Genomic DNA, 15,691 nt, shown 5'->3' with positions numbered 1-15,691 from the left:
TTTCACCATCGTCAAGTGTTGATAAAAGAAATTGAAATTATCACACTTAGAGATGTTACCTACATATTCGAACTCATGATCACTGAGGTCTATTTGAGGTGGTATAACGGTGAGACGATCCACTGAGCGAGGGCAAAACGAAACAATCGATTTGAATTATTCCTTTAGAAACAATGATATAATTACTAAAAAGTGCTACAAGATATGATACATAACTACACAGCTTAGCGATTTCAAAATAAACGTCGCGTCATGTTTAGACACTTGCAGTGACTGTTGAGTGATTTTGTGAGTGAACTGGGGAATTTTTAATTAATTTAATTAAGAATTTTAACTGTCACTATTTTCGGTTTCTCGATTATTTATTATTTTTAATATATACCTATATCTATTACAAATTACCGCATATAGTACGATTATTTATTAAAGTAAGTTTCCATTATGTATATAAGGCTTTGTTAATAGAATATTACTTACGTGCAAATACCAGGGATGGTTGCGTGCTTACATTTACATAATGAATGCAAACTGTTATAAGTAATTAGCAAAGTATTTAATTAAAACTACATAGGGGATATAGAAAGTATTGTCAGAACATCACTTTCTATAACCCCTCGTAAATACGGAGATACATCTTACGTAAGAATGTTTAAGAAATACAAAAAACAATGACATAGCAGTTTTTATATGAGCTGATGATTGTAATTTTTTCATTAAACCCAGAACTAGGGACGAGTAAATTTGTATTCGATTTATTTTTCAAAGATATCAAATACAAATTTTAAAAGTATATTAGGTATATTTTAAAGGTATATTAGGGAACGAGAGAAATGTCCGTAGCCAAATATATCAATCAGCGCATACCCTTAACGAAATAAAGTATGAATCAAAACTGGTTGGGACTTTAACTAAATACCTGTAATAATTAAATTATTTAATAAGGCTCCCTATGTGCGTAGTGTGTGTGTGAAGAGTTTGCAGCTTGAAGTAACTACCGTTAGTTGAAGAAGTGAACTAGATTCTAGATCTGGTACTTTCCTCTATGATTCAGATTACTTATTCAAGGAGGTATTGCTTCCAAGGAGGTAAATAGTCGCTTTACATTAATTTTAGTACGTTCATTTCGCATATAACTTGAGATCAAGTCACCGGTATGTTACTGGTGACTAGTAACTGTTAAAATGTTCTTATTTTTTACATATTCTTAAAGTTTGTACTTTGTATTTTAGTAATATATTAGGTATTTTTCATTTTTATTATTTATTATATATAATAATATATATTTATAAATATAACAAAATAAAGTTGCTGTTTGCGTCTCTTACTATTTCTCCATTTACTTATCAACTATGGAACGGATTTTGATATAGGTTCAACTGTAATTGTGATATTTTTTTGCAGAAAGTTTATATGAAACTAATTAAACTTTTCTAAATTTTGTTTTGAAGACTTTTTTATTCTTTTAATTTAATACCTTCGTTCACACTAAAATTACACCTTTATGAAAGATCAAAACATTCTGTGTTAAAACACTGATTTTCTTATTCTGTGAGTTGATTTAACAATGTGTGAGTTAAACAGGACTACTCTCTTTATATGGATACGTATATTATCGTATTATATAAGTATCTGAAATATAATCAACCGGTTGTTTTGGCAACAAAAAATTTCGAAGTCGAAAATTGACCTTACGTGAAACGGTCGCGTCCAGTGCGTGCTTGTGATATTATATTTTGTAATTACTAAACAAGCTTTTGTCGTATATAGATATATCTAAATGATATACCTAATCAATTGCCTTCGGGACCACAATAGTGGTATTTACATTTCATTCCATTAATAAAATTAGATCCAATGTATCTATACAATGTACCAATTTAGCTCTTTTTTTATAAATAATATCTAATAATAATATAAATAGGTATTTTAAATAGTGATTTGTTGTATTAAGTATCTACAATGGCGGAAGATTACAGGTAAGATAAAAAATTGTTATTTCGTTACATAAATATTAATTTAGGGTTAGATATACGAATTCGCTGTGTGGTCCCGGCATAGAATAGGCCACCACTTCCTTTCCCCTGAGAGCTTTAAGAGCTTTTAGAGAGCTTAACTGCGGTTGCCAACCCGTCTGCGAAGCGTGGCAACTACTGGTAAAACTCTTCTTATGGGGAAGGCTTATGTTCAGCTGTGGACAGTTAACGGTTGAAATAATAATACGACTTCCATATTCAATTGAATAATATTGTTTTAAACTCACTATTTTTATGAAGTAAAGGTTGCCCTCTCTTCTACTTATTATACCAACAGTGTCTATAATTAGACCCATTTATTTAATAATTACTTGTTTCTTCTGTTTGTTAACCTGTTTATAACATAATATCTCGGATCTGCATTGTGTTGTCGAAAAAAAAAAAAATAGAACTTTATACGACTATGTTTATGGAGCTGTTATTTTAGTATCTCGAAAAATAAAATTTTTAATTCTTGTCAAATATATCCATCACAATTTTTTCAGAACAAAAATTTACATACTTAGTTAAAAGTTATGGCATTTAAGTTCTTGAACAAATCATTTTTCTTAAATAATCTAATAATAAGTTACAGTTCCACTAACATATATTTTTTTTATGAGTGAAAATGGAATGGTAATCCCGCCTGCGCTAACGGGATATGCTGGCGGGGCACTAGTGAAGGGTGATAGATGAGAATGAAAACAGGCCAGTTAGCCCATCATGATGAATTCATCTGGAATTAACCATGATAGTTTCCAGGGGGAACCGCGTGGAGGTCGACCTGATAGGGTGTATTGCTGGCAATGGGTCAATTAGACTCCATTACTAACAATCTCTTTCCCCCCATTAACATGTATTTCGAGCCACACACTTATACATATACCTACCTATACATAAATGAAATATTTTACATTTTATTTTATGTAGGTAATACAGTAGCTGAACGATATTATTATAAGTATACTATTCCTATACTTTTTTATAAGGCATGATTTTAGTTGTATACCTTCGAGTATGACGCGGGTCCCACATGTTTCGGGAATGCGTTTTGCGCATATGTATTCTTTTTTTTTATTTAATTGCTATTTATTCTTTCGATCAGATATATGTCTCTTATATTATTGTAATTACTGTTAGAATAATACGGTCTTATTAATTATTAAAACGTAACAAATTTTATTATTGCTTTAATTAACTACCAAGTCCATATATAGGTGAGATATCGAACTACATTAATTAACTTAACTCAAAAGCTAGCTCTACTCTACTACTCTCTACTAAACTATATTTACTGTTCTACATTTCTGTTTCAGTATGTAAATTAAGTTTTACATATAAATGATCTCTTGCACTTTTCCAACACAACAACAAAACTTTTCTTGCACAAACTGATCCGATATACTTTATAGTTTACTAGGTGATTTTATACAAGAGATTATTTCAAAATGTATCCAATAGTAATGAAAACTTTTTATAGTTACCAGTCACCTAATCAATTATACAATTAATTTAAAGGTACTTTTTCAATGTAATAAATATGCTATTTTAAGCTAAACAAACTTAATTTTCTATAAAATAAATAATATTACAATTATTGTACTGAAAATTTTAGAATTATTTACGATTTATTGATAGACTGATACAGAACTACCTTATATAACTTGCATATAAATGATCTAAGGTTTTTCTGAAATTTCAAAGCATCATATATATGGAGTCAACTTGAATAATAAGTACTAATGAATAAGATAGGAAAGACACTTTCCTAAATTTCCTACGTTTAATATTCAGTGATATGTCACCGAAAGGCTACGATTTGAATACTCACAACAATGATGAGAAGAAACTGCGGCTGCAGGAGATGGAACCACCGAAAAAGAAGAAGAAGCCGCGGCCGTTCCGTGATAACCTCCATGAGTTCATGTCTAATACAACTCTACACGGTTTCCGATACATCGCCGATAAAAACTTTTCCCATGTTGAAAGGCAAGTGATAATAGTAATTTTAAATCATTTTTATATACAATGAAGTTACCGGTTATGAATATGCAATGTAGCGTACTATTAAATTTATTACTGTAATATCCCCTCTTAATATTTCTTTATTCAGGGTTTTGTGCATAGCATGAGAATGACTTCAATGTTTAGTCCATTATTATAAAATAATCATCAATACAAAGTATTTGGAATATTATTAATGATCTCTAAGTCTTTCATACAAAAACATTAACATTTATTATTGCTGTGTGTAATATTGCGATTTATCTATCATATAACGTGTTTGACATACGGCCCGCCTGATGATAAGTGGTTACCGTAGCCTATGAACACCTGCAATACCAGAGGTATTACGCGTGCGTTGAACTTTTTTTACTATATTTATAAAGAATCTCTGAGAAATAATGAATAAAAAATATTTAAATTAAATTTATAATTATAATTTACATGTTATGTAATTTTAATTATGTTGTTTTACATAGAGTGTGGTGGTTTTTCATGGTGGTGTGCAGTATAGCTGTGTGTGCTATATTTATTCGTAAAGTGTGGATCAAGTGGGATGAATCCCCTGTCATTGTTAGTTTTGCAGACACATCGAACTCTGTATGGCACGTAAGTTTATAGTTTTTAGCTTGATGTTTTATTATTACTTAACCTTATATCTTAAATGTACAGATTTATTTAGTAAAATGACGAGTTAATCGTTGAATTATTTTTTGATATATTTTTTACTATTTTCTAATAATTTATTCAATAACAATGTCTAGAGATGATGCATTTAAATATTTGTTATCTATTTTCTCATAATAGAGACTACCCTAATTAAAGAGCAGACGATTAGTGTCACTGTATGGTACTTATTAACTTCTGTATTTTCAAATGAATCCAATTATTTTTTTATTTAATATCAAATTATATTTCAGATCCCATTCCCGGCAGTTACTTTGTGTACAGAGACAAAACCAAGGCAGACCGTTTTTAATTTCACAAAAATAAATTTCGATCTAAGGAACAATCCATCTCAAGTTTCACCGGAGGAGTAAGTGCCACCTGGTGTTTACAATCATGAGAAATAATAATAATAGTTACACACTGGTACTTAATATTTATCTTCTTAGGGGGGAGAAGACATTGTTATTAATGGAGTCTAGAGACTCCATTGTTAACAATATGTTGGGCTCCAAGCGGTTGCTGTGAAAACTAACGTGGTTTATTCTTTATGTATTCTTCACGATGGATGAACTGACTTGCCTTTATTCTTACACTCTAATGTTTGCTGTATACCAATAGCGCATTTTCCGAGAAAGAAATTATTAGAACGAGGAGTAGTGACTCCTATGCTAGTAATATAACTTAGTACTCCATTATCATTAAAAAAATGTAACTTAATAATGTTATTTAAAATTCTCAGCAATATCACTTTAACAAGTTGTTATTTTACATTGATTGTACCTGTTGTTTCTTTTATTCAATACACTTATGGACCAGTAAGGTTCATATCTTTAACCTCATTCTCATTTTCTATCAGCCAAGAGAGATTATTAGGACTATAATTTTCTTGTTATATTTGGTATCAAAACAAAACAGGTTCAATGCTTGTGTACAGCTTGAAGACGTTTCAAGACATGCTGCTCCTGTGCAACTATGCGTCCGACCCCAACGGTGGACCCGAAATCGTTGAGGATATCAAGAGCTCTATTGCAACATTACAACGCGTAAGTACCTAATACAAACATCACACAATACATTTTAATGCCTTCATGCGTTACCATTCCTGTAGCCTAAGGTGCCATCTTCTATGCCCTGGAATTTCGCTGCAATACTCAATCCTTCAAACTAAAAAAACAAAGGTGTCCATGTTTTTCAACCGACTTTAAAAAGAAGAAAGTTCTCAGTTCGGTCAAACCGATTTGGATTTTTTTTATCTGACAGGGTATACAAATATATTGGTTCCATAGAAATTTTATCAAAATCGGTTCAGTTGTTCAATAGTTTTGAAATAAAAATAACTGATTTTGCCATGATTGAAGTCGGTTTTTTTTTTTTGTAATGATAATGAATACATTTCATTCCTCGACCATTAAGTTCCCTTAGTCGCCTTTTATGACACCCACGGGATAGGAAGACATGGCCTATTCTAACACGGGTAAAAGTATATTAAAACGAAAATCTTATTAACTTTATACACAACTATTCACAATTCGCGACCTAATATTTTTACGTTTATGTTTTGAAGGTCATGTGAATTAATCATGATGTTCCGTGGTATTAAAATTTTGTTTTAAGCGGTTCATCGAATATAAAAACATATAAAAATTATATAGGTATTAAAATTATTCTAATGTCAAGGCTATGTTAAATTGTATTTGGATAAATACAATATACGACCTTTAGTGTCCATCTTGTAGTATAGACAAGATCCGTTCGCGGTAAAATAATTGAAATGGTTAAATTGTTTTCATTATCTAGGAATTATAAAGAAGAAATAATACACTTAAAAATCAAGGTAGATGTTAGTCTCTAAAAATAGCTATTTTGAATAAAAATCATTCGTGATAAAATTAATATGGGTCGATATGGGAGTTAATCCTATTAAACTCAAAAATATTTACCAAAATCTATTCAGAATTGGTCGTATTAGGAAGCTGTAAAAATACTTTTTTTAGATAAAAGTCTCTATAGTAGTAATTCTATATTTCTGTAATGCTAAAATATGGAAAATGCGCAAGATTTTTTTTTATATTTCTATCTTGTACGTAATTAATAAAATTGAAAAATAAGGCAATGAAATAATCTGTAATTTTACATACAGCTGGCGCCAACGCGCGATGATGTCTTCTTGGACTGCCTCTGGGACAACTTGAATTGCGAGCAAATGTTTTTCCACACGCTCACAAAAGATGGCTACTGTTTCACCTTCAATATGCTGTCTGCTGAAGAGATGTTCAGAACCGAGAAGTAAGTTCATGAGGGAAAGAGATAGTGACCTTGCAAAAGGGAGCTCGGTCCACTTATACTTACTTTTAAGGTATTTGGAATAAAAAGCTGATAATCTATTTGTTGGAAAGTGGCATATGAAGCTTATAAATATGAACAGAATTACGGATATCAGTGAACACACTGCAACGTCTTTACTACTACCCATAATTTGCTACTCACGAGGATTAATGTGTATCTGTGCTTACCTTGTAATCCGGAATAGAGTCGAATACAGATGCTATGTTTGAAACAGAATCCACATCAATATTTACTTATGTATTTTTGAATGAAGCAACAATGCATTTATAGGTGTTTCATATTTTTTTTAATGGGTGAAGATGGAATGGTAACCCCGCCTGCCTATCGATATACGCTCGCGGGGCATCAGCGAAAGATTGATAGGTAAGAATGAAAGTAGATGAATTGTACCATAATGACGAATAGAACAATATTTAACCATGATGGTTTTCAGGGGGAATAGCGTAAAGATCGATCTGATAGGATATTTTGCTAGTAATGGGACTTTTAAACCCTATTACTAACAATACCTTTCCCTTTAGTAAGTTTTATGTTAGGTACCTCTTAATAAATAACGTAAAAGATTTATTCACTTTATTGAGACAGATAGACATAACACATTATTATTCAGGAGACTAAGTAATATTGTAGGAAAATTATAATAATATACCTACTTATATCTTTCTATCAACTCTATTTTGTTATATTTTTTTAAATAACCATTTTTCCAGTCTTCACAAGGACTACTACCATGTAGCGGGTCACAATAAAAGCGCCTGGACCCTAGAGCGAGGTTATCCACCAGGAGAGACGATTAAAACCTACCCACGGCGTGGACCAGTAAGTAGAGAAAATCATATCCTTATATAATTACACACTAAACTTTAGGTATACATAATACTATCGACGAATCCTCCCAGTAACGCACGTTTTTTGAAAATGAAATTCAATCCATGCTACTCACTGATATTGTAGTTTTATATACATGAAAGAATTATAAAAATTGGTTAAGTATTTTATGTTTATCCATTACAAACAAAAAATTAAATTTCTCCTCTGTATAATAGCAACGTAATAGTTAACGTTTTGTATTGAACTCAGCGTAGATAGAGAAAGCTAGGTACGATACGTACTTAACTATGGAACTCACAGGATTAGGACTAGGAGCGTAGATTTCAGTTCTGTTTTTTTTTATCCATTTTTTAGAGTTATGGCGGTGTTGAATTTGAAGTCATCTTGCTAACCGACATTCGAGATTTGGATCAAGTGTGCCGCGGTCCAGTCCAAGGCTTCAAAGTAAGTATGCAGATTAACATAATTTATTTTATACAGTAATATATCAAAAATTCCATATACATGGGCAACAAATTATTTAAAGAATTTATATAATGCTGTATAAATATGTAATACCTATATAACGAAGTAGTTGAAGATAACTTCTATAATACGTAGTAAGGCATATTGATTTACCAATTTCAGTTCGATGATCGGTCAGGCCACTGAAACAAATTTCGTTTCATTACAATACTAGTTTCATGTATTATGAATAATTATGAACGACATTAATAATTTCATAAAGAGAATTTAGCTACAATTTTTTTTATTTTATTTTTACTACTTTAATTCAAACTGTTTATATATAAACGTTTTCGAAAGCTCATAAGATCTTATCAGAAATTTAGGGTACATGCTTACTACTTACACAAATGTCTTTATAGATATGGCTCCACAACCCAGCGGAGTTGCCTAATATGGGACAGAACTTCTTCCGATTGCCTATCAAGCACCAGTCAGCTGCTGCAGTCACGCCCCGCGTCACAGCCACCTCAGACGGTTTGAAGCATTATCCACCTCACAAGTTAGTAAATTAATACTAATGGAACTTATTAGTAATTTAACTTTGGCTTTAACTCCAGGATCTACGTGTAAATAGAAGATATATTTTGATATATCTTGCGTCGTCGAATTTTGCGATCATCTGGAAGAAAAGGCTAAGATGCCTTCCAAAAAGTTGGGAGTGCTCAATAGAATGAGACAGTATTACATGCCGGAACACCACTTGAAATTGTATAAAGCTCAAGTCGGGCCACATATGGAATATTGTTCTCACCTATGGGCAGGAGTGCCACAGTACCAGCTCCTTCCGTTAGACCACATTCAAAGTCGGATGGCTCGAATCATTGATGATCAGCGCCTTACTGTTCGACTTGACACACTGAAACTGCGTAGAGATGTTGCATCTCTGTGCATTTTCTACTCTATTTATCATAGGGAGTGCTCTGAGGAATTGTTCGGATTGATACCTGCTGTTGACTTTCACCACCGTACAACTCGCCATAAACTAAAGTTTCATCCCAACCATCTGGATGAGTGGCGGTCTTCCATCGTGCGTTTTTCAAGGCACTTTCTTCCACGCACAACCACTCTTTGGAATCAACTTCCAGCAGCAGTATTTCCAAACCGCTACGACATTATAACCTTCAAGAAAAGATCATATTCCTGTTTAAAAGGCCGGCAGCACACCTGCAATATCTTTGGTATGGTGGGTGATCATGGGCGGCGGTAGTCACTTACCGACTTACAGGTGATCCGCATCCCTATTATTAATTATGAAATAGAGATGAAAAAAATAAATAAACAGAATCCAAAGTATAAAAATATCTGCCAAAATTTATTAGCAGACATTTGATATATAAATATATAATTACTTAAAAAATATGCTCATGATTATTTTTTTAATTAGTTTTTTAATACATTTTTTTATTTTAATCAATTTAAAAAAGAGAAAGGATATTTTAGTGGTGGTAAATTTGAGACCAAAAGTTAGTTTCATTGACAAAAAAATTTTAATTAGTATGATTGCAAAGTATTGTATTGTATTAAGTACGGGCAGCAAAATTTGAATAACCTAATGGCGGTAAATGTGCAAATTCGGCTAGTGCTGCTAAAAACTAAATACCTATATAAACCTAATACGGAAACCTAAAAATTATTACTGTAAGCGTATGTAAGTGATACATAAATATATCATTCTGCACATCTTTTTTATAACTTTAAGTATACAAGCTAAATTACTCTATCATGAAGTTTTAAGGAAATTTCATAAAAAAAATGTATACCTATAAGAAACCTATTAAATACCTAAAGATGATGTCATTTCTAAATTTTTAGCTGACATATTCACCTTCAATTTGAACCTGAGCTAATAGGTATAATATATTTATAAACAAATGGTAAAGTATAGGTCTAAAAGGATATTGGTTTTTGTCGACATGAAGAACATACAAGATAACTAATTTAATGTAATTTTGATTGATGTTCGACTTGTTAGTCATACATCAAGTTCTCAGACGGCATGATATTTTTTTGACATCTTCAACAATCATCGTCATATTTCAACTAATTTACACATAATATTACCAAATTATACACCTATAGGTACTTTCCTCCGAGGAATGTTTTTCGAAATTTCGGGGCCGGACGAGACATAAATTTTATGCTAAAATTATATAATACATACCGTTTAAAAATATTCAAAAGTTAAAATACTTTAAAATTAAAATAAATGACTTTTGTGGTAGGATTTATAAGAAACAAAACGTTAAACTGCACCTACTGGATCAATTTCTGTATGAACAAAAACACGAAATTGAGTTCTAAAATTTGGAATTTCATTTTATGATAGACGTGCAGGAGTCACTCTGTTGATAAATGAAAACATTTGTTTTATAATATATTCGTAATGATATATTGATCTACCCGTGCATAGCCGAAGCAGATACTCTACTGTTTAGTTGGTATTCACATATTCGAAAACAAACTTTTTTCAGACGTAACTGCTTCTTTCCTGAGGAACGGTATTTGAGCTTCTTCCGTATCTACACGCAGCGGAACTGCGAGCTCGAATGTTCGTCCAATCATACGGCCTACCGTTGTGGTTGTGTTCCACTCTACATGCCTCGTAAGTATACCAACTTTTTTTTATACCACGAAAGTGGCAAATATGTATACAGCCCGTGTGATGTCGTTGTCGATGTTGAAGAAACCTTAATACACACTTTTTGAAACACTTCATACTATAGTTTATGGTTCAGTCATTGATTTTATTTTTTTTTATATCGAGCTAAAGTATTCGAAATTGTATTTTTATAACTATTTATTTTTATATATCTGCTATAGGCGATTTTCTTTTTCAGACGGTCCCGATACAAAAGTATGCGGTCCGGGTAAGAGGCAATGTGTCACAAATGCTTTTGGTAAGTTGTAGTGTTAAAATAAAATAGTAAATATTTAATTGAATTTATTGAGTATTATATTTATATTAATGAATATTATATTATATATAGTTTAAATACTGTTTAGAGACTCTATTGATACAACTATTTTAAAGTTAAAACAGCAAGGCGTGGGACATTGTATTTTGGTGTGAATAAATAATAGTAATAAATTTTTATTTCAAAATCATCGGTATATACGAGTAGGTAATGCAGCTTTTAGGGCTCCGTACCAAAAGGTACAAAAGAACCTTTGTTATATGGTGAGAATTTGTCTGTTCGTCTGTCACAATACTATATCTCAACAACTACTAATGCTATAGATATCAATTTTGAATGACATCTGTTGTTATCCCAGACGTATTGCAATGAAAAGAAAGTCTTTTAGTTTATTTCTTATTCTGTATAAAAAAATCTGAACAGATTCGAAATTCGAATTGTATATTAATTATTATTTCTAATTGTGTTAGAGGAACTGTCGCTCTCCAAATCGGCACTAGACGAGGACTCAAAACACTTGACGAAGAAGTGCGACTGTTTGGAAGCCTGCACAGAGTTGAAATATGACGCGGAGGTGTCTCAAGCGGTATACGACCTAACTACGTACAGACGACACTCGAACCCTGACATCGCCCATGGATGGTGAGATGACAAAAAATATTACAATTTAAAGCAATAATAATATTATAATAATAATATTATAGCTTTAAATAGTATGAAACCGATTTTAACGAAATATTCATCAAAAAGAAGGAGGTTCTCGATCCACTTGTATATTTATCATTTGTTTCCTCAAAAAAGATATACATAGATTGGTATACATATATATACATATATATAGATTGGTTCCATACTTTTATCAAAATCAGTTTTATAGTTTAGTTTGAAAATCAAATAACTGGTTTTGCTATAATTGACCTCAGTTTTGTTTACATTACAACACACTCTTAACGTAAATGTGTATATTATTATTATTATTAGCTCTAACTTGAGAAATAGGGTAGATTTTATCCCGAAAAAAAAATGGGCGCGATAGGAAGTGATAAGAGACTAAACACCGAGTCAACTAGTACCTATTGATTTAAAATTTAATAATAATAATTTTATGCACTCATTAATCAAGGGATGCAGAGAGGTCAGTCATCTATTCATCAATATTATAGTTTAATTTTATTTTTTTCTTTCAAATAGGTAATAAGTACTTATTCAACACACATTTGTCCTATTTTTTTTAATCCATATTTTTAATTTAACAAAAAATGTTGTGGGTTATTGTTTGATTATTCATATTTATAATACTATAATAGGTATATTTTTTAAAAGGCAATTGATTTCAATATTGTTTACCATACTATTTTTGAATATACATAATGAAAATTAGTAAGAACGAATTTTTTATTTGTTAAATATTTATTATTATTAAAGTAATAAATTGTAATTTTAAACATAGTACATTTAAATAAATATATGTAAACTTCTAATATATATATAAAGAGATTTACAAGAATAACTGTTGAGTTTCTTGCAGCCTCTTTTTAACAGATAACTTCCGAATCTAGCACTAGAATTTAAAAAAAATGTCAATTTAAAAGTATTTATAAACAAGTCTATTTGAATAAAGATAATTTGAATTTTATTTAAACTGCAAATTTTTTTATATTTTTCGGCCTTAGTGCAAATGTTTGAAAATGTTTCGTTAGTAGAACACTCCCTTCAAAACATGCTAAAGATTTTGATTTCACCCTGTATTTAGATGTTTAAATACTAATTAGGCGTCTGCCATCCGGCTTGGTGGTGTACTTCGCCGAAGAGCTGTTCACGTCACTGCGACGCTCGGAACTATACGGCGGGGTCGACTTCCTGGCCAACTGCGGGGGCATCATGGGCCTCTTCATGGGGTTCTCCTTCCTTAGCGTTATTGAGATCATTTACTACTTTACTTTAAGGTAAACTTTAACGATTTATTTGAACTTCATTTTCTAATGTAAAAAATTGTAAAGATGTTTGGATAGTTATTATTCAATTACATCTTAATTGTAGAACGAATAAGAGAGGGATTTATTGGTATTTGACCCTTCTTTATCTCTTTTTTTTTCTTACGTTATACAAACGAAGTAGCGGGGTAGCTAGTACCAGAGGGAAATTATGTACAAAAGTCGTATGCTTGGGCAGTTCTGTCTCATTCGTGTTTCTACCGTGAAGCAGTTGTGTTTGCATGGCTGTGTTTCGGTTTGAAGGGTGGGATATGGCAGTGAATTTACAGGGTACAGAGGAATAACACCTGAGTTCTCAAGAATGTTTCATGGGCGAAACAATATACTCTGTTATGTCCATGGTACTGCTCGTGTTTATAGGAGACGGTTAATATTTTCCATTAGGTGGGCAGGCAGCTTGTTTGCCATTATAAGTTGCCTCAAAAATTTTTTGATACAAACCGCGAGCTCAGGGAATGATTGATTTATGAATGAGTTCTTAATCGATGATAATGGAATGGTAACGCTACCTGCGCTATCGGTGTACGCTGGCGAGGCATCGGTATTTGGTGATAAGTGAAGATGAAACCAAGTCACCACGATGGTTTCCAGAGATAACCGCTTGGAGGTCGACTTGACAAGGTCATATTGCTAGCAGTGGAGATTAACATCCCCACTTCTAACAGTTCTCCCCCCCTCCCTCTCTCTCCTTACAAATATGTAAACCTTGTTTGTATTATGTAGGTATACAACAGAACATAATTAAAATAGACGCATTTGTGTAAATAATAATGATATGGAGGTGTTATTGCTGAAATAAATTTATCAAAACAGCGATTATACAAAAGGTTTTAAAAGTTTTCTATGTGTATTTTTAAAAATTTACATACCAAATCCAATATGTGTTTTATATATAACAAAAATAAAAAAATAGATATATATAGGATGGTAGCTCAGTCCAGTAGCTATAAAAGTAAAAATATGTATTTTATAATTCCATTATATAGGAAATTATATATAATAATTCCCCCACCACGTCATCCAGGTAACACAGTTGAACAGTGCTTCAACTAAGTAATCTAATTTTTTTTATTAAGTATTTGCTTTCTCAACCTCATAAAGGGGGGGGGGGGAGGGATTGTTAGTAATGCGGGCTACCAGTCCCATTGCTAGCAATATACTCTGTCAGGTAGATCTCCACGCGGTTCATTATCCACTATCCACCTATCATTTCTTCCTGGCACTGCTAGCGTATATTGTTAGCGCAGGCGGAATTACTATTCCGTTATTATCCATTAAAAATATCTTAAAATGCGAGTGATAATGAGGTTAAATTTTCGCGTGGTCCATGAAAGCCTATTTATTCATGTTTGCCTTAAAATGATTTATTTGTATTAAATTTCATAGTGATTGGTTAAGTTGTTAAAGCACTATAAGGTAACGAAGGCAGCAGCTATTTGGAGCAGGAAATGTAAAAAAAAACTTTCACGTTAATGATAATAAAACAAAAGGGGAGGGGGAAGGGATCGTCAGTAATGGGGTCTCCACGTGGCTCCCCCTGAAAACCATCGTGGTTAATTCTAATGTAATTCATCATGATGGGCTAACTGACCTGCTTTCATCGTCACCTATTATCCCTCACTAGTGCCCCACCAACTTATACCGATAGCGCAGGCGGGATTACGATTCCATTATCACCCATTAAAATAAATCAAAAGGATTCGAATGTATTTTTAAAACATGTCTTATTATTATTATTTTCAGATTATTTTGTCGGATACGTCAGTCTTCGACAGTGGTAGCAGAATAATCACTCCTATCTTTTTATCGAACTCAGAAGTTAGTTTATTATAATGTAATGATTATTAATTTAATACTCTAAATAATCTCTCATTTTATATTATAAGTATTTTATAAATAACTATTAGCTTTTTGCTCACTACTTTGAAATGTGTATTTCAGAAGTAGTAAGATATAGTGGTACCTTATAATGCTCTTATAAATGAAAATTTAATCAGGCGAAACTCACAGTTTGAACAATGTTAATACGATATGTATTGTATACCTACATACTATAGGTAGAGTACATTGTATCTAAAGTGCCATTAAATCTGATTTATTATTCACTAGTTTAAGCAGGTATATTATTTGTTAATATTACTATTTGTATATCAAGTGTAAAATAATTAAATCTAAGATTTTTCACTATTTCTTTTTATTTCTCTAATACCCATGTATTTTTTGTGGGTGATAATGAAATCACTATCACATTGGTTTCCAGTAAGAACCACGTGGAGGTCGTCCTGATAAGGTTTATTGCTAGTAATGGGGCTGTTAGACTCTATTACTAACAATCTCTCTTCTTCCTAAATTATGTAGTTATGATAATGATGGGTATTTGCAGATATGTAAGAACTAGCTTACCTGTCTTGAT

At 31.9% G+C, this 15,691-nt stretch overlaps 1 protein-coding gene across 1 annotated transcript; it reads left to right on the top strand.

Moving 5' to 3' along the window:
• The first annotated feature begins 1,682 nt into the window (after positions 1–1,682).
• On the top strand, positions 1,683–15,429 carry LOC113521743 (pickpocket protein 28-like). Its single transcript, XM_026907395.3, has 14 exons — positions 1,683–1,976; positions 3,807–4,001; positions 4,496–4,625; positions 4,937–5,052; positions 5,620–5,728; positions 6,826–6,971; positions 7,742–7,850; positions 8,217–8,306; positions 8,729–8,868; positions 10,841–10,971; positions 11,207–11,266; positions 11,755–11,926; positions 13,057–13,230; positions 15,022–15,429. Exons 1-14 carry the CDS (start codon positions 1,960–1,962, stop codon positions 15,065–15,067), a joined length of 1,635 nt encoding a protein of 544 aa, XP_026763196.2. The 5' UTR covers positions 1,683–1,959; the 3' UTR covers positions 15,068–15,429.
• The last annotated feature ends 262 nt before the right edge of the window (positions 15,430–15,691 follow it).

This window comes from Galleria mellonella, unplaced genomic scaffold (genome assembly GCF_026898425.1).
Source record: "Galleria mellonella isolate WM207_F2 unplaced genomic scaffold, CSIRO_AGI_GalMel_v1 utg63, whole genome shotgun sequence".
Taxonomy (NCBI): domain Eukaryota; kingdom Metazoa; phylum Arthropoda; class Insecta; order Lepidoptera; family Pyralidae; genus Galleria; species Galleria mellonella.
The sequence above is the reverse complement of the archived record's forward strand: the minus strand, read 5'-3'. Positions and strand labels throughout refer to the sequence as shown.